The sequence below is a fragment of the Xyrauchen texanus genome, chromosome 39 (assembly GCF_025860055.1).
Source record: "Xyrauchen texanus isolate HMW12.3.18 chromosome 39, RBS_HiC_50CHRs, whole genome shotgun sequence".
Classification (NCBI taxonomy): Eukaryota; Metazoa; Chordata; class Actinopteri; order Cypriniformes; family Catostomidae; genus Xyrauchen; species Xyrauchen texanus.
Window position 1 is genome coordinate 28,952,337 of NC_068314.1, and position 23,037 is coordinate 28,975,373.

The 23,037-nt window shown below is 40.2% G+C and overlaps 1 protein-coding gene across 9 annotated transcripts in view; it reads left to right on the forward strand.

Moving 5' to 3' along the window:
* Nucleotides 1–23,037, forward strand: part of ppfia4 (PTPRF interacting protein alpha 4) — a 152,783-nt gene that overhangs the window by 84,301 nt on the left and 45,445 nt on the right. For all 9 annotated transcript variants that reach the window (XM_052111616.1, XM_052111620.1, XM_052111617.1 and 6 more), the window contains 3 exons: nt 2,610–2,774; nt 3,710–3,784; nt 11,028–11,111. In XM_052111616.1, the coding sequence (XP_051967576.1) occupies nt 2,610–2,774; nt 3,710–3,784; nt 11,028–11,111 (324 nt within the window). The remainder of the gene's footprint in view (nt 1–2,609; nt 2,775–3,709; nt 3,785–11,027; nt 11,112–23,037) is intronic.

Consider the following 23,037-nt stretch of genomic DNA (forward strand, 5'->3'; position numbering starts at 1 on the left):
GCCTCAACCCAGGTGGCGGAGGACGAAACTTAGTTACCTCCACGTCTGAGACATCAATCCATGCATTTTATTATGTGGCTTGTTGAGCGCATTACTGCGGGGACATAGTGCGTGTGGAGGCTTCACGCTATTCTCCGCGACATTCATGCTCAACTCACCACGTGCCCCACCGAGAGCGAGAACAACACATTATAGTGACCATGAGGAGGTTACCCCATGTGACTCTACCCTCCCTAGCAACCGGGCCAATTTGGTTGCTTAGAAGACCTGACTGGAGTCACTCAGCACACCCTGTACTCGAACTCCATCCATCCATCCATCCATCCATCTTCAACCGCTTATCCGAAGTCGGGTCGCAGGGGCAGCTGCTCCAGCAAGGGGCCCCAAACTTCCCTATCCCGAGCCACATTAACCAGCTCTGACTGGGGGACCCCGAGGCGTTCCCAGGCCAGTTTGGAGATGTAATCTCTCCACCTAATCCTGGGTCTTCCCTGAGGCCTCCTCCCAGCTGGACTTGCCTGAAACACCTCCCTAGGGAGGCGGCCAGGGGGCATCCTTACCAGATGCCCAAACCACCTCAACTGACTCCTTTCGACGCAAAGGAGCAGCGGCTCTACTCCAAGCTCCTCACGGATGACTGAGCTCCTCACCCTATCTCTAAGGGAGAAGCCCGCTACCCTTCTGAGGGAGCCCATTTCGGCCGCTTGAAACTCCCGACCTAGTTCTTTCGGTCATGACCCAGCCTTCATGACCATAGGTGAGGGTAGGAACAAAAATTGACCGGTACATCGAGAGCTTTGCCTTTCGGCTCAGCTCTCTTTTCATGACAATGGTGCGATAGAGCGAGTGCAATACCGCCCCCGCTGCCCCAATTCTCCGGCCAACCTCCCGCTCCATTGTCCCCTCACTCGTGAACAAGACCCCGAGGTACTTGAACTCCTTCACTTGGGGCAGTACCTCCTTCCCTACCTGGAGTACGCACTCCATCGATTCGAACTCATGATTTTTTAATATTGGTAAATTTACTGTATGTAAACATTTCTTACCATCTTGCTTTAAGGTAGGCATACTATGTCATTGTATACATGCTATCTCTGTTCACTGACGTGTGCGTGTCAAGACATGTAAGCTAGCAAAAAAAATAAACTTAAAATCTGTGTGAAATGTTACATTTTAGACTCTATGCAGTACTGGTGATGATTTTGATTAATCTCAGTGCCTAGTCTTTTTAATCTGTTCACAAAAAAGATTTGTTCAGATTACTTCATTTAGTCATTCATTGAACATTTCTGCAAGAAATTACCGTCTTTTACATTTGAACGAGGAAAAGTTATGCACTATCGACAGAAGTCTAATTAACATTTATTAATCTTTGTTTCTCAACAATTCTACTAAGAGACTTCAGCACTACAATTTTCCAAGTATCATAAGCATTTCCCCACAAATTTGAACACAGCATATGTATCATACTGTGAACTGCTGATCATGGCCTTTTATCAAGCTAGACAAAAAAAGACAACAATGCTAGCATAAAAAATAAATGTGAGTTTCAATAACGTCTGTATACCATGTGTACTCATCACTCACTTTTATTCATAATTCATCCGGCCCCTTTTCTTGTTGAACGAGATTGCCGAATTGAACAAATGACTTGCCGCCTCCTTTCGTTTAGTTTTTCAGCAGATCCTCGTTAATGATGACTAATTCAAGCATTTCATTCCTGAACAAGTGTACCAGTACATTCAGTTTGTTCATGAATGAGACTTCTTATATCATTCAGACTCAAACAGCCGACTCGAACTTCAGTGAAGGGACATATTTGTACATGGGGTGAAATCAATGATATGCTCCTTCATAGCCTGCACTCCAATGCAATTGGCACACTTTATAGGCAGATTAACCGGCATGAAAAAACACCAAAGCAGTCTTCGAGTGCTTCCAGGGGGGCATGGTTCCGTAGGCCGGTGTCCTGAAAATATATGCTACCTATCAGGATGAGCTACCAATGCTATAATCACATAGTTTTAGGGTTAAGGTTTGGGGTAGAGTTAGGGCTTAGTATAACCTCACAGCATGTCACACTACATGAAAGTTATGCTGGTAGCATATCCTTATAGGTATTATTTGCCTGACAAGATGTGCTACCTAGGTTTTTAACACTTTTCATGCTTTTGTAGTACATACTCATGTTTTAGCTTTACACATCACTGTTTTTACTGCTGGTAGCACATCCTGAGCAGGTAGCACAGATTGTCAGAACACCGGTCAAAACAATTCAAAGGGCCTTATTTGGCCAGCGAGCCTTAGTTTGGGGATCCCTAATGTAAGTGGATGGGGACTAGGACTGGGAGTTAAAAAATTACATCAAAGTGGTCCGTAGCATTATATAAGAAGTCCATATGACTTGTGTGCTGTATTTCATCTCTTCTGAAGCCAAACAATAGCTTTCTGTGAGGAAAGAATTTGGGCAAACTTCATTTAATAAAGTTGTTTTTCTTTACATAACTGTATACGTGGAGTTTTCTCATGGTTTTTTTATTATCAGTATCATAAATCAGTTTTTATTGGAAGGTTAAGGATTGTGTATGTTTATTTGTTTTGTTCTATAGCTTCTTTTGGAGCACTTGGAGTGTCTGGTGTCACGTCACGAGCGTTCGCTGAGGATGACTGTGGTGAAGAGGCAGGCTCCTCCGCCCTCCGGGGTGTCCAGTGAGGTGGAGGTGCTCAAGGCACTGAAATCCCTTTTTGAGCATCATAAGGCCCTGGATGAGAAAGTGAGACAGCAAGATGGACTACATAGTTTTCCATATAACATTACAGTATAACATTAAGGGGGTAATTCACTTGGAATAAATTGCGCTCGCTAATGGTGTTGTTTATTTGCATGCACTGTCTGCGTTGTTTTATTCCCCAATTTACTGAACGCAATTTACTTGTTGCAATGCGTGCAGGCCGTTTCTGAGTAATAGGTTGCAAAGGATGCAGTAGAATACAAAGATCTGGCAGACTTAACTGCGACTGTACAGCATCACTCCAGCACTGTGATCTAAAAACCTTGTTTAGATATATGCCCAGTTATAATGCTTTTCTCCATCATTTGTTCATCATTTGATGTATTTCTGCAGCCGTGATATATGAAAATTTCAACAAACATGAAAAATGGTAAAAAAAATTGTGAAACATTCATTGTGCCAGGCAAATAGCACTGAGTTTTGTGAATAAGGTGCAATCTATAAAAAGTGTAATTTACATGGGGGTACATTTTTGATTTCTGTTCTAAATTGCTTGACCGGAAGATTGCCTGATCTCCATTATTTCTTTAGTGAATTGAATGCTAAACCTGCGTGCAAATTAACAGTGCTTTTACTAGGTGCAATTTATTCTTCTTGAATTCCCCTCTCACAATGCTATTTCAGTGCATTTAGAGCCTGCTTAAACTGGATTGCATGTGTTTAGTGAATATTATGTAGGTTTTTGCACTGAAATACTGTGGACAAAAGTGCTGAATTTTTTTACTGTATTTACCTCTTTAAAAGTCTTAAAAAGTAATAAAAATATTTGCTTGTTATAGTCTGTCAGTAATGTAAAGTTAGTAATGGGAACTGGATGTCGCAAATCACATATTAGGAAGTGGAGTTGGTGGGGGGGGGGCTCTTTTGGCACGTGTATATTTTGCTATTTAAGTCTCTTTTGTTTTAAATTTGCACAGGTGCGTGAAAGGTTACGGGTGGCTCTTGAAAGAGTGACTACATTAGAAGGACAGCTTGCAGCTGCAACTCAGGAGGTACAACCTTTTTTGTGCATGCATGTATGTGTGTGTGTGTGCATGAATTTGCTGATCTCATTAACATCTGTCCACTGATCACCTACCCCTTCAATCAGCCTGTGAAGAAAATGCACATTGTCTTTTTCCATCAATCTTATACCACTAGGATTTCAAGCAAAACAAACACACTAGTTTTACACTTCATTTGAAAAAAATAAATAAATAATAATCATTGACAAAGCAATTATTCACAGCTTTTATTCATGGAATTCTGTTTTAGTAACCAATACAAATTAGTGAATATGATTTATATTGTATTATATTGTAATTAGATCATCTTAAAGGTGATGCGTATTATTTTCTCCAATATAACTTACTTCAGCTAGTTAGTAATTTATGGTGCTTGCTAAGGCTAGCATCACTATTAATGCTGCTCATACCTAAAGGTGAAGCGTATAGCTTTTTTCTGTAAAAAATGTCTTTCTCGTATCCCAGCATAATGCGCAGAGACAATTATAAGCAAGTAAGTTAATTTTACCTAAAGGTGTAACACTGTGTATCTGTGGCTCTGTCAAAATAGTGCTCTGTTTATTTGAGCTTCCTGACCAGTCCATCACAGCAACATTGGCTCAACCAATGGCTCGAGTTTGAGGCAGGACTATCTGTTTATTGTCCAATGGCAGACAAGGGGAGAGATTGGCAAACCTGTTTGAAAACAGTGATTATTTTGCAATTCTGTCTGGTAACTGCACAGAAATGACACATTTCACCTTTAATTCATGGGTTTCAGTTTTCATTTACACTGAGAATACATTAGGGATGCTATTTGCAGTAATTGCCTGCAGTAACTGCAGTAAGGCTTTAAAGACTTAAAGCATACAATTGCACCATCAACACTGTCTAGTGTCACCACCATAGAGCTCCATAAAGAACCTCATGTGGGGGGCAAATCATCTTTTCTCACATAAAATGTTTTAGACTTTGGATTGTACCAAAAACCCCTTACCTGTGGTGAAGTTACTGTAATGCAGTGACTTTTTGGTTTAAAGAGCAGTTCCATTTATTATCAATAATTATGTTCAATAAAAACATTTGTCTGCTATGTTATATAGTTCATTTTTTAACTTTAGGCTGTTTGCGGCTGCTAGGCAACATAGGAACTTGGCACATTAATACAGAATGTGTTATACCAGGTGTGTGTTTTACGACCATTTCTAGGATGTAAACAATAACAAAGCAATTAGAATGCTACTTTGCATGTCTTGCCCTGAAGCATTTCCAGCAGCAGCATTTTTATAGACCAGAACTGTCAAAACATAATGACTGGCGCATTCTTTTAGAGCCTAGCTAAAACAGAACAAACAAGATATGTGCACAATCTGAAAATAAACCATTACTGGTTCCTTTAAATAAAACCCTGAGTTTACACATTTTCTCAAAGAACATCAAAATTTACCTAAAGTGACTAATCAAGACTTGGGGGGGGCAGCTGGATTAAGACCCAGCTGCCCCCCTCACTAGACCCACTGCAGTTTGCGTATCGTTCAAACCGTTCAACGGACGATGCCATCACCACAACCCTCCATCTGGCCCTCACCCACCTAGACAATAAGGACTCATACGTTCGAATTCTGTTCATAGATTTCAGCTCAGCATTCAACACAATCATTCCCCAGCACCTGATTGGAAAGCTGAACCTGCTGGGCCTGGACACCTCCCTCTGCAACTGGATCCTGGACTTCCTGACTGGGAGACCTCAGTCAGTCCGGATCGGGAACAGCATCTCCACCACCACCACACTGAGCACTGGGGCCCCCAGGGCTGTGTGCTCAGTCCACTGCTGTTCACTCTGCTGACTCACGACTGTGCAGCAATGCACAGCTCGAATCACATCATCAAGTTCGCCGATGACACGACCGTGGTGGGTCTCATCAGCAAGAACGACGAGTCAGCATACAGAGAGGAGGTGCAGCGGCTGACGAACTGGTGTAGAGCCAACAACCTGTCCCTGAATGTCGACAAAACAAAAGAGATGGTTGTTGACTTTAGGAGAGCACAAGGTGAACACACTCAGCTGAACATCGACGGCTCCTCTGTGGAGATCGTCAAGAGCACCAAATTCCTTGGTGTTCACCTGGCGGAGAACCTCACCTGGTCCCTCAACACCAGCTCTATCACCAAGAAAGCCCAACAGCGTCTCTACTTTCTTCGAAGGCTGAGGAAAGCACATCTCCCAACCCCCATCCTCACTACATTCTATAGAGGGACTATTGAGAGCATCCTGAGCAGCTGCATCACTGCCTGGTTTGGGACTTGCACCGTTTCGGACCCAAAGCCCTGCAGAGGATAGTGAGGACAGCTGAGAAGATCATTGGGGTCTCTCTTCCCTCCATCAAAGACATTTACAAAAAACACTGTATCCACAAAGCAACCAGCATTGTGGACGACCCCACACACCCCTCACACAAACTCTTTACCCTCCTCCCCTCTGGCAAGAGGTACCGAAGCATCTGGGCCCTCACGGCCAGACTGTGTAACAGCTTCTTCCCCAAGCCATCAGACTTCTCAATACTCAGAGACTGGTTTGACACACACGTGTCCTGAGTTGCACTTTAATAACTGTCACTTTATAACTGTCTGCTACCTCAGTAACTGCTATGTGCATAGAACATTATCTCATAGTATGTTATGTTTACATTTTAGAAACTGTCATCTTTTTGCACTACTGAGTACTGGTCGGCGCTGCACTGTCTATTGTCCTGTTCATTGTCAGTAATTTGTTGTACTGTCCTGTACTTTTTGCACATGTTTGCACGTGCACTTTATATAGGTATATATAGGTAGTTTATATAGGTATTTTATTTCGTTGTGTAGTCTCATGTGGTCCTATGTTGGTCCTTTGTTGTTTTTATGTAGCACCATGGTCCTGGAGGAACGTTGTCTCGTTTTGCTGTGTACTGTACTAACTGTATATGGTTGAAACGACAATAAAAACCACTTGACTTGACTTGACTTGTTATTGATACAGACCATCTATGCGAGAGAGACAATGAAAGTGTGTCGTAGTTTAGATATCATAATTATTTCCTCAGCGAAAAGGCCAGTAATATTGGATTGCTCCTATTACAATGAAGCTGTTAACACTGTAAATGTGTGACTTGCAGAAAAATTATTTAGATAAAAGAAATTCCTTTCTTCTGCGGTAGCTTTTATACTGTGTAATGGAGTACATGTAATGGGATTACATATTTAAAATACAAAATATATGTATTCCACTACAGTTACAATTTAAAAAATTGGTAATTAGAATACAGTTGCATTCCAAAAATATTTTGATTACTGAAGAGATTACTTTGCGTTTTAATGTCATTTGTTTAATTTAATCTTTAGTCCTTTCAGATGAAAAACATTTATACATATAAATGATGCGATCCAAAGTGCATTTGAACAGCGGTGAAACACTTTCTTATGATGTGTTACATTCATACGAGCAAGTTTGGAGCAGAACAAATAGAAATAAACCTTATGTAAATTGTTAGCTTTACGCTAAGCTAAAATGCTATTTCCAGCCATTTTACATGCACATGTTACCAGGCACGCATCATATTTTTTTATTTACCATTTTATCAAGAAAATTCATGTTGGATCCTAATTTCTTTTTTTCTAGGAAGACTTTGATAGTAGCGCAAGACCAGTTTGATTTATTTTGTTTTAGAAACAACACTGCATAAGATATTTAGGTTCCGCTTCTGTCACATAATCCAAGCCAGCCAGTGGTGACGAGTCTCGAGGACGGCCCAAGAGGCCCCTCTCCATCGGCCTGCCTTACGCCGGGTGCGCAGAGCAAGGTAAGCCTCAGGTCGGAGCATCACTCCAAACCGACCCCACCTACAGCAAGTGTCCAGGCGTGTTGTGGTTACGGCAGACTCCAGCCCGCAAGAATGCAAGGTCTGTTCAAATGCACTTTGGGCCAAGAACTGAGGCGCCGTGTGCAACAGGCATGCAGTCGCCGGTTCCTGGACTGGACCGGACCACGTCTGTGTTGGCATGTCAACTGCCTCGAGTTGCTGCCGGTACAGCTCGCTCTGTGGAGGCTATTGCCATTGATCCAAGGCAAGCACGTGTTGGTCCGGACAACACGGCGACAGTGGCTTATATAAACTGGCAAGACAGTTTACGCTCTCATCGCATGTTGCAACTCGCCCGTCACCTCCTCCTCTGGAGTCAGCGGCAACTCAGGATGCCACCTCAACGTCACAGCTGATGCGTTATGAAACTCAGGGGAGAGTGGAGACTCCTCCTCCAGGTGGTCTAACCGATTTGGAGTCGATTCAGCAAGCACAGCTAGACCTGTTTGCTTCCTGAGAATCCTCCCACTGTCCGCTCTGGTATGCCCTGACAGGAGTTCCTCTCAGAACAGACACGCTGGCACACAGCTGGACCCGGAAGCTGCACAAATGCGTGTTCCCCCCAGTGAGCATACTTGCACAGACCTTGTGCAAGGTCAGGGAGGACAAGGAACAAGTCACCCTCATGGCACCGTATTGGCCCACCCAGACTTCTCGCAACAGCACTTCCCTGTCAAATTCTCTTGTGGTAGGATCTTCTTTATCAGGGACTGGGCACCATCTGGCACCCATGCCCAAACCTCTGGATTTTCCACGTCTGGTCCATGGATGGGAGGCAGAAAACTTAAGTGGTCTACCGCCCGCAGTGGCAAACACAACCACTCAGGCTGGGGCTCCTTCTTCAAGGCAGCTGTATACCCTGAAGTGGCGTGTGTTCACTAAGTGGTGTTCTTTCAGACGCTAAGAACCCCAGAGATGCGCAGTCGGATCAGTGATTTTCTTCCTGCAGGAGAGGCTGGGTGGGCGGCTGTCCCACCCACCTTGAAGGTGTTTGTATCCACTATATCAGCCACCATGATGCAGTAGATGGTAAGTTTTTAGGTAAGCAGTGGTTGATTTTAGGGGCAGTGGTGGCTCAGTGGTTGAGGCTCAGGGTTACTGACCAGAAGGTCGGGGGTTCAAGCCCCAGCACCAACAAGATGCCACTGTTGGGCCCTTGAGCAAGGCCCTTAACCCTATCTGCTCCAGGGGCGCCGTATCATGGCTGACCCTGCACTCTGACCCCAGCTTAGCTGGGATATGTGAAAACTAATAAATTTCACTGTATATATGCAAAAAACTGTGTGTATAATGTGTGACCAAAATAAAGGATTCTATTCTATTCTAAGCACGACTTGATCATCAGGTTCCTAGTCCCTGCCTTTTCCCTCATGGGACCTCTCCGTGGTCCTTTGGAGAGCCCCTTTCGAGCCCTAGAATCAGACGAGTTAAAGGCAGTCTCATGAAAGACCGCCCTCCTTGCCACAATCACTTCCATCAAGAGGGCCGGGGACCTGCAAGCATTCTCTATCAGCGAAACGTGCCTGGAGTTTGGTCCAGAAGACTCTCACATGATCCTGAGACCCCGACCGAGCTATCTGCCCAAGATTTCCACGCCCCTTAGTGAGAACGTGGTGAGCCTGCAATCAAAGCTGCCCTGGGAGGAGGCAGACCCAGCCTTATCGTTGCTGTGTCCGTTGCATTCTTTGCGCATCTATTTGGATCACACGCACAGCTCTAAATGCTCAGAGCAGCTCTTTGCCTGCTTTGGTGGACAGCGGAAAGGGAACGCTGTCCCCAAACAGAGGCTTGCCCACCGGGTCTTGAACGCCATCATGTTTGCTTAACAGGCCCAGGCTGTGCCCGCCCCTTTGGGTAATGCGAGCACACTCTACAGGGAGTCTGGCATTCTCGTAGGCACTGGCCAATGGCACCTCTCTAGCGGACATCTGCAGAGCAGCGGGCTTGGCAACACCCAATACCTTCGAGATTTTACAATCTCCGGGTTGAGCCGGTTTCATCCCGCGTTCGTTCAGGTGCGAACAGGTAAGGTTCGTAATGCGGGGCAGCTGGCCGGGGGGACTGCTTGCATATAGCGGCTTTCCCCTCCACGAGGTGAAGCCATGCACTCTTCTCTCCCATGCGTGTTCACGATCCATGAACCCTGGATGTCCTTCCTCGTAGCTCTCTGACTCACAAATTCAGCGGAGTAATTCATGGTCGGACCCAGTACACTCGTGTAACCCTCGATAACCTTGTGTGATTTATATTCCAACCTTGAGCCCATGTGACGTATTTGCCACATGCCCCCCCCCCCCCCACACACACACACTCCTGTCTCCGCAGGGTCTTTTCCCCCTGAAAGGAAAGGAAAAGAATGCCTTCCCCGGTGCATTTTATGAGCATTTAAAGGCCCCAGCCGAGTCTAATACTCTGATGAGAGAAAACTTAGAGAGAAAAGGCCGTGGCTGGCGAGGCCTGCTCCCATACTAGATACATCTCGTATCTAGGAGGAGGAGAGTTTACTTACTTAAAATTGGGAGCAACTCTTAAATGTTAGGGCCGTGTCACTTCTAATTTTAGGACTTGTACAATTTTCATCTAACAGTAGGTATAATTCATGAAGCATTTTAACACTTAAAGTATCTCCTAAACCCACGACAGCTTAGAAGTCCATCTAAGGACTTCTAAATCTAGGAGCTACTTTTAGCCTTAAGATTTTTTGTGAAAACGGGCCCTGATCTCCAGAACTATACATCACATAGACTACTTAATAAAAACTATTACCTCAAAACTTTTTCTATTTCCTGGTGTCTGAAACTCTTCTATGTTTTGCCAACCTCCTCAAACACTTGCGAGAACTGTTATTAAGAGACCCTTGCAGATATTTAAATCAGATTCCTTCATCCAAATAGTGACATGCAAATGAGCATGTACATATCTTAATTGTCTTCTTCCAATTCTCACATTCATTGGTCCTGATATGTGAGGATTCAAATGCAAATGGCCTACCAGTGTTTCATTAATACCTTAATAACATGTGGCTTTTTAGCAGTGATAAGTTAATTCCTCAAAATGGTTAGTTTGTATAATCATATCTCCCTCAAGACTCCCTACCCAGTCTTATGACTAGGGGAAAAGCGCTCAAATGCTATTAAAAGAAACACAAGAAAGGCCACTATCACAAAAAATATATTTCCATAATGTGCAATTGAAAAAAATAAATAAATAAGGATGAGAAGCACATCACTGCCTCTGCTTAGATTTGTAAACAGCAATTATGTGTTATGCCACGGTTTATTTTGTGCTGTGGGTTAGTTTAACACGTAAAACATGGATTTGTAAATGTGGATTGTGTTTTTTTTTATTGTTAGGTGGTTATGTTGAGACAAAGAAAAGATGGACGAACAGACGGTGATGTTGTGGACAGGATGGACAGCTCAAAATCTTCATGGAAGGTAGATGCATGTACAGTATTTGATCAAATTTTCATTAAATTGATTCTTCCAGTTTAGAATTTTATGTTTGCACGTTCTTAAAATATTTCCATGGGTGCTGGAGGGTTCTACTGTAGAGTATAAGCTGTGTTGCGATAAACTTCTACTAACTTTTAATAATCATTGAGATTTATAAAGAGATCGTATCATGAGGGTTCACATTTTATTTGATGTTTTGAGATAAAAACTAATTTATGGGACAACATACAGTACTTTCAGAACCAAACACTTCATCCCCAGTTCAAAAGGAACATCTATTGAGCTGCAAACATGGCTCATTGTCAGAAACCTGAAACATTGACATATGACTGTCCACATTTACACATCAACAGTGTTTATTTGGTGTTCCTTAGGGAAAAAAAGTGTAACAATTAAAATGTGTGATGTGATCCCTTTAAGGCTAATGAATCTTGGAACATGCTGTACACCATTCTGTGAAGATATACATTGAGTCCTGACCACCTGGAACTGCAGAGAACCTAATGCCAAGACATTGTCAATTCATGCCAACAAACAACCCCATAGGTTTTGTCATTACTTACACCTTTAAATTATTTATCTCTGAGGCTCTGGTCCAAAAGGGATCCCTTTTGCTCTAATACCTCTCCCACAGATTTTTTCCAGCTTCTGACAAATAAACAGCATTGATTATGCACCAAGTACTTTTGCCCTTCAACATTCAGTGTAGGTTGCTAAAGTGTCTTCTGCGTTTGCGTGTACAATATGACTCACTTCTGGCTAGCAGCCAGCCAACAGAAGTCTAGTAAATATAAAAAATGAGAATCACACTTGTATCTTCTATACAAGTCTAGTCAATATACAAATTTAGAATCATTCTTTGATCTTGTATCCAGTTTCGTATTGCTTAAATATCAACTTATATTGTATTTATGTATTTTAAACGCTGATTAAAAATACATCTGTAATGAGGGAATTTGTTCAATGCTACAGTACTGATTGGGTGATAGTACCCAAAAATCTTTTAAAGACTTGATTCGACAAGCTACGTTACTAGGGATGAAAAGGTTACTGGTTTCACAGTAAACCATGATAAAATTCCCCGACGGTTAGTATTACTGTGTCGCATTTAATTATCATTAAAACCGTGCGTGATTATCGTGATTTGTACTCACGGTAAATGCTGTACACAGACTCCCAGCATGAGTCTGACGCATGGGCGCAGAATGCAACATTGTTATTGTTGTTTTTATTTGTGTGAAAACATGGCGGAAGGCACCAGTTGTGTTTGTAGGAGAGAGCGTGAGAGCGTGAGACATGAAAGAAGCTGGAGTTTCAGGATGAGTGACCAGAATCAAGAATTTCAGAGAGCCATGTAATAACATGTTGTGTAGTTTAGTCACCCAACAAACATATTTTGATCATTTAAATGTGTAAGTTAATAATATTAATAATAATAATAATGATGTAACCACACAAATAATAATAATTATTATTTGTATTATACTGCATTTGCTATTCTCTTGTTTACTAAATTTATTTGTTGTTTGTTGATTGAAATATAAAACCTGTTTAAATGATTTCAGTGCATCATTAATACTGTATATTTAGTAGAGAAACATTTTAAATGCATATTTTATCTGCTGAAAGGTAATTTGATAACTTTTAACAGTATACTAGCATATAGATGACCTCAAAGCTATCAAACATGGACAGAAAGCCACAAAACTCAAACGTTTAATGCATTGGATCTGATTTTAAATATATATTATAACTGTATTATAATTGTAAGCAAGATGTCTCTTGTTGTGATGTGAATAGCCATCAGACATTCAGAGAATAGTGTTGCATGCCAGGTATTTTTTCTTTTTCTGAAAGGTCCCTGACTCTGTAAAGGTAGCTAAAATGTTACCAGTCCTAATGAGTAAGAACATTACCTTGCTGACTTCTTAATACCTCGTAGTGTGTCACTGTCTCTTCACCAGTCTGTGTGCGTGTGTGTGCGCGCGTGAGTGTGTTTGTGTGATGCTCTTTAAGTGTCATGTTATTGTGGACCCCTGCTATTTATAAAATAGAGCTGCTCAAGGTGTCACTCACTGTCTGTATCTCTTGTTTATTTTAGACCACCATTGTCAGGTATTTAAAGTAGTCATGGATGAAGAAATGTGGTCTGTGGAAAACCTTGATTGGCAAATTTATTTTGTAAAATAATATACATATATACATATATACAGGTAACGAAATAATAACTTTAGTTATCCTTTTAGCCCGACAGCTTGTTCTACTTTTCATGGAAAGGATGGACTCATATTTATAATTTTTGAACTGTATAGTCTTCCTCCTGTTCTTTTTTTCTTTCTTTTTTACTTCCCTCTATAGCTTTTTAAGTTTTTTTTTGTTCTTCTTTTGAGCAATGTAATGTGTTACATACACTATGTATAATGTGTCAAGGGTGCGGTATAGATACATGGGTGAATTTACTAAGGATGAATTGCGTCTGGCAAAAACCCTGGTTATTTGTGCACGCTGTCTGCACCGGTTCAGTGCCCGTTTCACAAAATGAAGTTGCTGTTGCACACAATTTGCATGCACTATTTAAATTTCAAGGGCCGATTCTGTGTGCTATTTAGCGGAGGATGCAGCAGACCACCGTGATCTGACACACTTTGGCAGGACTGAACAGCGCTATTTCAGCACTGATAGTTAGTTAAACTAGTTAGTTTAAACTAGATTGTGGTTTGTTAGTGAATAAGGTTTACACAGGTTTTCACATGAAATAATGCACAAAAGTGGCCCAACTGTTAAGTGAATTTGCCTCACAGAGTTCTGCTGGAATTGGATGTTGCTTATGTGTGTTTGTGCTATCTACAGTACAAGGAAAAGTAAATGTAGACTTAAATAATAAAAATATATAGCTAAAGGTTGGCTGGTCGGGATTTCTCGTGGGAGTCATTAGCCCCTGAATGGTGCATCTTGTAGTATTACACGTTCAAAGGAAGTTGATGAGAATGAAAGGCCTGAAGTACTGTAAATTTCTTCAGCGGCCAGGAAGACATCTAAAATCTGAAGACTGCCTTACATTTGTGTGAATTTTATATTTGACTTTAAAGTGCATGTTTAATTAGAAACAATAAATGATAAATGGTGAAAGAGAGCTGGAGAGAACGAGAGCAGACAGACAGACTGAATAGAAGTCCATGTAGATTCAAAAACAAGGTAGATGTGGTTCAGACAGTGTGTCTCTCAGGAGAGCTGGCTGAAGCCTCCCAGGATGGCAGAAATATTCCCTGAGGATCACATCTCATCAAATACTTAAAACTGTCAGCTGTTTTTGTCTGACAGGACCGTGACATAATTTCGTAGCGAGTCTCACCTACATCATAACCCGCCTCCTTGTTTTCCCGTTATTAGTTCATTTGTTACACCTGCCCTGCAATAATATGTTTGATGTCCTTCCCTACTTTAGTCTCCCCATGTGTCATGTAACCAATGTGCCAGTTCGTCTTGTGTATTAATTATATCCCGTGTTATCCAGTCGTTTTTGTCTGTTGGTTCCTGTTGGTTGGTTCATGTTCATGTCCAGTCGGTCCTGCAACCAGTTTCCCCTGCTCCAGCCTGGATTGCCTTTTTCCCCATTGGGGTTGTTTATATTTGTTTCCCTCATAGTTGGAGTTTTGGTTTGTTTATTATTTATTTATGTATCAATAAATTCCTGTCTTTTGCAACTCTGCGCTTGGGTCTGGAGCCTCTCTTATTCTCTGCATCACTGCTGATTCCTGACAAAAGCAAATTTCAGTCTGTTAGAGACTGTCAAGTGCCTCTCAGCAGACTCCTAGATGCGTAATGGAGAGGGTTGTACGCACTTTTACACATAACATTTTAATTTTTTTAGTCTCGTTCTTGTTAGCATTGTTCATATTTCTTATTTTAATACTATACCTATGTAAATAATTATAAATCTGTCTAGTCTATTTAAACATTGTTATTTAATGGTAGGCCTGTAGAGCCATGCATTTGTATCTGCAGATAATTATTATTATTTTTATTTATTCATTTATTTTTACCTATTGGACATTGGTTGAATGTTCTAAAACAGACAATAATCAGATTTAAATCATGTCAATCAAAAGGGGGTGGAAAAAGGCATTGGGTAGTAAAGGCTCTGATAAACTCACAGCAAAGTTCTTCTTCTTTCTTCACTCTGAGCTGCAACCCCAATTCAGAAAAAGTTGGGACAGTTTGAAAAATGTTATTTGTCAAATATATTCACCCACATTGTTTGATGTTTTACCTTGTGAATAAATTGTGATTTTCTTTTTTGAAAGTATACAATCATTTCAAATCAGATGATTGCAACATGCTCTAAAATATTTGGAACAGTCAAGTGTTTACCACTGTGTAAAATCACCATTTCTTCTAATAACACTTATTAAGCATTTAAGCACTGAAGACACCAATTTGTTAAGTTTAGCAAGCAGAATTTTTCTCCATTCATCCATTATGCATGTCTTCAGCTGCTCAATTGTACGGGGCATTCGCTGCCCTATTTTGCACTTCATAATGCGCCACACATTCTCAATTGGACTCAGATCTGTATTGCAGGCAGGCTAATCTAGCACCCGCACTCTCTGCTGCCATGCACTTGTAATCTGGGCAGTATATGTTTTGGCATTGTCCTGCTAGAAAACCACGGCTGAATGCACGTGATCTCCGATCCCTTAGAAGTCACTGCCTTAAAACCATCATTTGTCTGTAACGGATATCATGACATGGGCTCTGGAATACTTTGGTAAATCATTGCCAGTCAACACAATTTGTCGCTGCATCCACAGATGCAATTGGGGCTTTACTATGCAAAGCAGAAGCCATACATCAACACTGTTCAGCGGCAAGTTCTCTGGGTCTCATCTGAGATGGAAAGCAGAACAGTGGAATCATGTTTGTGGACGAGTCCACATTTCAAGCAGTTTTTGGAAGAAACAGCTGTTGTGCTCTCCGGGCAAAAGAGAAAAAGGAGCATCCAAGCTGTTATCAGCGTCAGGTCCAAAAGCCAGTGTCTGTTATGTTATGAGGTGGGTCAATGCCCATGGCATGGGTAACTTGCACATCTGTGAGCACACCATTAATGCAGAAAGATATTTACAAATTTTAGAGCAACAGATGCTGCCATGTATATGCCGTCTTTTCCAGGGATGTCCCTGCATTTTCCAACAGGACAACGCCAAAACATATACTGTATGGTTGCATAAACAGAGACTGTGTGTTGTAAATTGGCCAGCCTGCAGTCCTGACCTGTCTCGAACTGAGAATGTGTGGCGCATTATGAATTGAATAAGAGGGCACCATTTCTTCTAATAACACTTATTAAGCATTTAAGCACTGAAGACCCAATGTACAATGAATGAATGGGAGAAATGTTATGTTTGCTAAATTTAAAGGTGAAGTTTGTAACTGTTTTGATGTCTACTGTCCCAGTTTATTGTTCATTGACAGCTATAAGTAAGCCATTCGTAAGTTTAGCTCCCAAAAAAGTATAAACACTGAGCCTCCCAGGCACTACCAAAATGCTGATGTTTATATTTTGAGCGGCTTTTTCAGCTCCACCCATCCCTTTCTAGCTCAAACTATAGTGAGGGTTTGTGGCGTGGCTATTTGTTTAGCCAGGGGAAAATGAAAAATCATGGCAGACATGTACAGAGGAAAATAAATTTAGCATTGGCAAGAGATGTTAAAGCCAAAATTTGAAGACTTGCCAGAATGAACACTGGAGTCACACATACACCACCAATGATGCGATCACCCTGGCAAATGGGAGCAGCTGTATAAGTTGCTAAACCCCCCCACCCCCATCAACCAGAAGAACCATAACCATTAATAAATGTTGTTAAGAAAGGTGATACATAGGGGTAAAACTTGACTGTCCCAAATTTTTTGGAGCCTGTTGCAATCTTCTGATTTTTTCAAATATATATAAAAAAAAAACATAAAAGTGTTGTAGTCCTTTCAATATTGCTCAAGGTGAATAGAATTTACAAATAATATTTTTTAGTTTTCTTTAGCTTTTTTTCAAATCCATACGGTCCCAACATTTTTGGAATTGGGGTTGTAGAAAGAAGGTTGAAACAGTCGAGCAACGACAAACATTTGGACACCATCCATGCCTTTGGTTATGGCCTTAAAAAAGCATTTAAATGTGATACCTTCTCTTGTTAAGACTACATGTAACATTAACTAATGTGACATTAAGATGTGTTATCAATAACTACATCCCTCAGTCTATGAATAAAAGTAACACAAGATTAGTAAAATAAGTATTTTTTAACCACTTGATGATGATTTAAAGTAATATACAGAACTGTATATGCAGTTGATAATGTGTAATTTTTATAATGTTTATGTAATGTTTACATTCTTCATTCATGGCGCTAACGCTATCACACTGTATTGTACGTGATCACAATTTGTGGACTGAATGTAAAAAAGCAAAACATGACATGTTCTTGGAAAATGTCTCAGCACAAACGATCGTACAGATGTAGTAAAGTTTGCACTCTACAGTCCAGGACTGATCTCAACTGAGTGAACAAATCAAACGGAAAAAGAGGATGGCACACTGTAGTAGGTGGGAACACTGTGTCACCCCACCAATAAAGTTGATCAATGGCAGTACGGTGTTTAACTGTTTTCTTTAAAGTTTCGAACAACCGCAGCGAACTCAAAAACTGATTTTGTTTGATATTATGTCATATCTGTTCTTTCTTCAATTTTGCATAAAGTATATTGGGGACTTTACAAATTCATGCAGCAAAGAAAATGTCTCTGGAAGCATTTAATTGTATGTTGCGATATTGTAAATACAATGTCATTATGATGTAAGAAAAAAGAAACCGTAAGTTGGTTGTTTTTGGCGGTATGCCTGCTGAGTTTCTGAATCTGGAACTCCCTCTAAAGAACAATTTAATTAACAGCATGTTATTCAATGTAAATCTGAGGAGCCCATCAAAAAACACACACATGCAAAAACATTTTTAGATTAACAATCCAAAATTGTTGGGTGTGTATTTGTTTTCAGTTGACCCAAAGAAAAATTAAATAGAAGCAGGGTTCATACAGTCATGGTTTAAAGGTGCACTCAGTAACTGTTTTTTTCCCCGTATCATCTTGGACATACACCTAGTGATGTGGATGCAGAATCATTCAAAATCAATAGTTTTCAGTTACAGATGCTTTTGTAGAAATTCACCATTCACAATCAGCCATGATTAATTTAATTCTAGAATGAAAGTGTCCAATAACAAGATGGTTACTGAAATTAAGTGAGCGGTATTCAGCTGGTCATTTGATTCTAAAATGCCAGCTCCCATGAGGGCACCCCTGCCCCATGTAGAATAAAACAGCTTTTAGAAGGTTGCTGATATGACCACATCTCATGTGAGTGGTCATGATTTTATACATATGTTTCAAAATGACAATTAATTTCTTTAGGTGTAAAACTCTTTAATGGGGGAAAAATTACTGAGTGCACCTTTAAAATCTCCAAGCCTAGAAAAGTCTTACGTCATAGAAAATTCATGAAAATGTCTATATTACACTACATTTATATTTTTTCTAGTTAAAGCAGAAAATATTGGAAATAATACATAATAGACTATAATATTTAAATATTGCTTTTTGTGTGTGTTTGTGAATAGTAAAACAAGCAAGCCAGCGTGATAACATTTGTTAACATTTGTAGGTTTATGCCTGTGTGATTCATTAGGTTGCCAATATAACTAGCTAATAATGTCCTATGGGACAAAAACTGGTCTTCCTCAATGGAGAAGAAAAAAATGTTTTCATCTAGAGGGCCACTATCGGGTTCCAAAAGTTCCCAATATTTTTTTCCAACGGAGAATTGATTTTTAGCAATAAATTATATCTTTAATGACAGACCTGTCGTGTGCACCGAGGTTGTAAATAAATGGTATATGGTTCTGCTGAAGCCATCAGTCCATGTTGTATTTACATTTATGCATTTGGCAGATGCTTTTATCCAAAGCGACTTACAGTGCACTTATTACAGGGACATTTCTCCAGGAGCAACCTGGAGTTAAGTGCCTTGCTCAAGGACACAATGGTGGTGGCTGTGGGGATCGAACCAGCGAACTTCTGATTAACAGTTATGTGCTTTAGCCCACTGTAAAAACTACAGTACCTGTAATCCTGAGCTGGAAAATCCCCTAATCAGAGAATTGCACCAAAGTGTGACAAAAGAGCCCAGACTGTGACTGCCCTCTCCCTTGATGCACAGTGACTGGTGTAATCAACTCTCAAACTACCTACTTATTTGTATAAATCTGAATATTTTGCAGTAATCTATACAAATATAATAAACATGTAATAAACAATACAAATATATTTTTATAGTTTTGTATATTGTCATGTTTTTTTTATTTGATTAGACCATTTGCAATGCTTCATGGGATTGTAATTCTTTTCCTCATTAATAGGCCCATTCCCACCTACATTCCTGTTACAATTCCCTTAGTAACTTTCTAGATGAGAAGTCTTACAAGGAACAAAACACATTTTCCCCTGTTGCTTTCGCACTCACAAAGTACCCACCGTATTGATGTCATCTAGGATCGACCATTATTATTACTCTAATATATACATATATATATATATATATATATATATATATATATATATATATATATATATATATATATATATATATATATATATATATGTTATTTGCACTTTTCAATACCAACAACAACATAATCCACAAAACCGCTGGAGGTTGCCGGGATCGAAGCTACACTTTTGTTTGTTTAGGGCTTTTTTATACTAACTTTGGCTGCATCGGAAAATGTAGGCAGCTGCCTAATCAGTTAATGGTTTAAATAACAGTGTTTTTGGATGAATGGAACTCTCTGAACAGTTTAAAGGGAACCTTATTCATCCTACCTTCATCCATGCTTATACAGCCTCCGAAGGCAGCATTTTCCAGTTTTCTGATGCAGCCTGTGTCTAGGTTACAGTTTAAATCAGGGCGCATGTGCCACGCATGAATAAAGGCTTTTATGACTCAACATACAGTAAATTAATGTACTGAAATACTCACTCATTGACTTAAAAAAGACATCTTGATGCAAGTTAACCATGCAGTCTCAGGCACGCAATACTTCTCTCATGTAAACTAGATTTAATGATGATTTAGTGATCAACATACCATTCTCGATAAACATCTGATTATTTATAAAACTGTCATCCTAGGAAAAAGTCAATGTAGTAATCCAGAAATCACATTATTTTCTTTATAGTCACTCAGTACAGATGCGATGAAAACTCAGATCATGTCTCCCCATGAAGTCACTCACACACATACACACATGTTAAATGTGTGATTCTCTTTGAATAATTTAAGTTGCAGGCTAGCTGCTAGTTGTTTACTATTGGTGGCTATGTAGCTCCTCTCCTTTCTCAATGCAGGTTTTTGACCAATCACGGGCTGCAACACCTCCCACAGTCCCTATATGCCCAGAGTAAGTATCTACCCCAGAGTAGGAGCTAAAAATGTCCCCTAAAACGGCTTCGAGGAACTATTGTTCTTTTGGTGCGAAAGCACAAAAAGCACTAGTCCCAGGGAATAGTACTTCAAACGGGCTTTAGTACCACCAGTGGGAAAGGCCCTAATGGTATTAAGTTCACATTCCTGTACCTTTTTTTTTTGGGACTGATTTTCAAATAATATTTTGCTTCAAATCAACGGTTGTAATGTTGTGATTACATTTTTTTAAAAATCTTAGAACTCTTAAATGACGAATCTTGTAACCCCCTTTAGGAAAAAATGACTGGGAAATATGTGGAACCAAGATGGACTGAAAAAGTGGGTGGGCAATGCTGCGCACTATTTGAGACATTTATTCACAAAAAAGTAAAATCAATTAATTCCAAGGATTACCTGACATACAAATGTAAATCTTATTCTTTTCCAGTAATCACAAATGACTGAAAAGGTCATGGAAATGCACTGGCGAAACAGCATCGGAACCCTGAAAAAGAAAATACACATACACATTTTTGTACATAATGGCCATTACTGCAATATCTCTTGTCATGTGTCCACTTTGGACAGGATTAAAGGTCCCTATTTCTTCACTGCTGCAGTGATATAGAGCCCCCCCCCCCCACACCTCTCACTTTAGACAGCCATCTAAAGCTGTCCTCATTAAATGTACCTCTGTGGATTTCTCCTGTTATTCTGGATTAGACAGTTTTTGTTTTTAATTTGAGAAAGCAACTAGGTTTGTGGGGAAAAGATGTCACCCAGATTGTGCTGTTCCCAATAATACTGAGGAACCCTTTGTTTCTGTGCTGGCAAAATAGCTTGTGTGAAGGATTTAATATGCTTGGTTGTATAAAGCAGATGGATGATATTGCACAGTGTGAAGCATGCCAGAGAACCTCTGAACTCCTGAGGCCATAATTGAGGTGAAGTTGCTTAGTTTGCTGACTGTGTTCTGCAGCCTCTGACTCAGTGTGTATTTATCCATGCTGAAACGTATTTAAAAGCTGGACACATAGTGGAAAAGGGACTGATTAACATTTATTCACTTATTTATTCACCCTTTTAAAACAGCCCTCAATCTTGAGGATTTCAATTAAAGAAATAGTTTGTGCAAAAATAAAAATTATTTCATAGTTTACTCACCCTCATGTTGTTCGAAAGCCATTTTCTCTCATGCTTAACACAAAATGTAAATTTTTTATGAATATTTCAGTCCGTCTTTTCAATAAAATGGTAGTGGAGAGTATCTCACATTAGAGCTTTAGAAAGTTCTCAAAAGAATCATAAAATGATTCAATTCGACATAGTCTCCATATTCCAAGACTTGTGAAGGCATACAGTAGGTTGTAATAAGAAACACCCTGAAATTAAAGACCTCATTTACACCATGCAATAACATGCATTTTAGGTGATTGGATCACAACTGGATAGCACTTGATTACATTTAATGACAGATGTAAATGCTCCCAAGACACATCACTGAAAACACATTAGGAAATGGTCAAAGACGGATGTGGACCACATTCAAAGATGCTAAATGAAAATGCATTTTTGTTATCCAGACTAGGGCTGTCGATTTAACGCGCTAATTCAGTGCGATTCATTTGACTAAAAATAACACGTTCAAAAAATGAACGCCATTAATCGCAATGCCCTCTGACCATAATATGGAAGATTCCTGAGAAATGCAAGCTTGTAGTACCACCTTGTGGCAGGGCGGAGGGCTGGGCTGGGTCGTGATCATACACACCCGGTCCCTTATCAAACTAATCAAGCCTCCGAGAGGGATAAAGGCTGACTGCGGAGGATTGTGCGGGAGAGAGAGATCGTTTACGGACATGTCCGTCATGTGTGTGTTTGTCTTTTAAGTTTGTCATTAAAACTATTATTTATATTGTCAAGCCAGTTCTCGCCTCCTCCTTTCCATTGACTGTTTTACACTGGTGCCGAAATCCGGGAAGGAGGAGGGGTACGCCTTAGTAGAGTTCTCATAACTTTGATAGGATCTCTTTCACAGTGGATACACATTTGACTGCAAGTTGTAAATGCAATCTGGCTAAAGTACAGTATATCCAGATATTATCCAGATAAGGTGTAAATTGGGCCTAAGTCACATTTGAGTAAAAATATTGGCATCCTTTGTGCATTCTTGAGTGCAATTAGACAACCTTGTTCACAGTGGCATGTGTGTTCATGCAAAAACTTACGTTGTTTTTCAGGCTAAACAATTTGTGAAAATGTGAATTTTTTTTATCCCTTACTTTGTATAAAAATATGTAGATGAAAACTCAGCTATAGTCTTTTTTCTGTGCAAACACTCCTCTATATATAAATTTGGATTATTATAGACTGCACTTTATTTACAAAACTTTG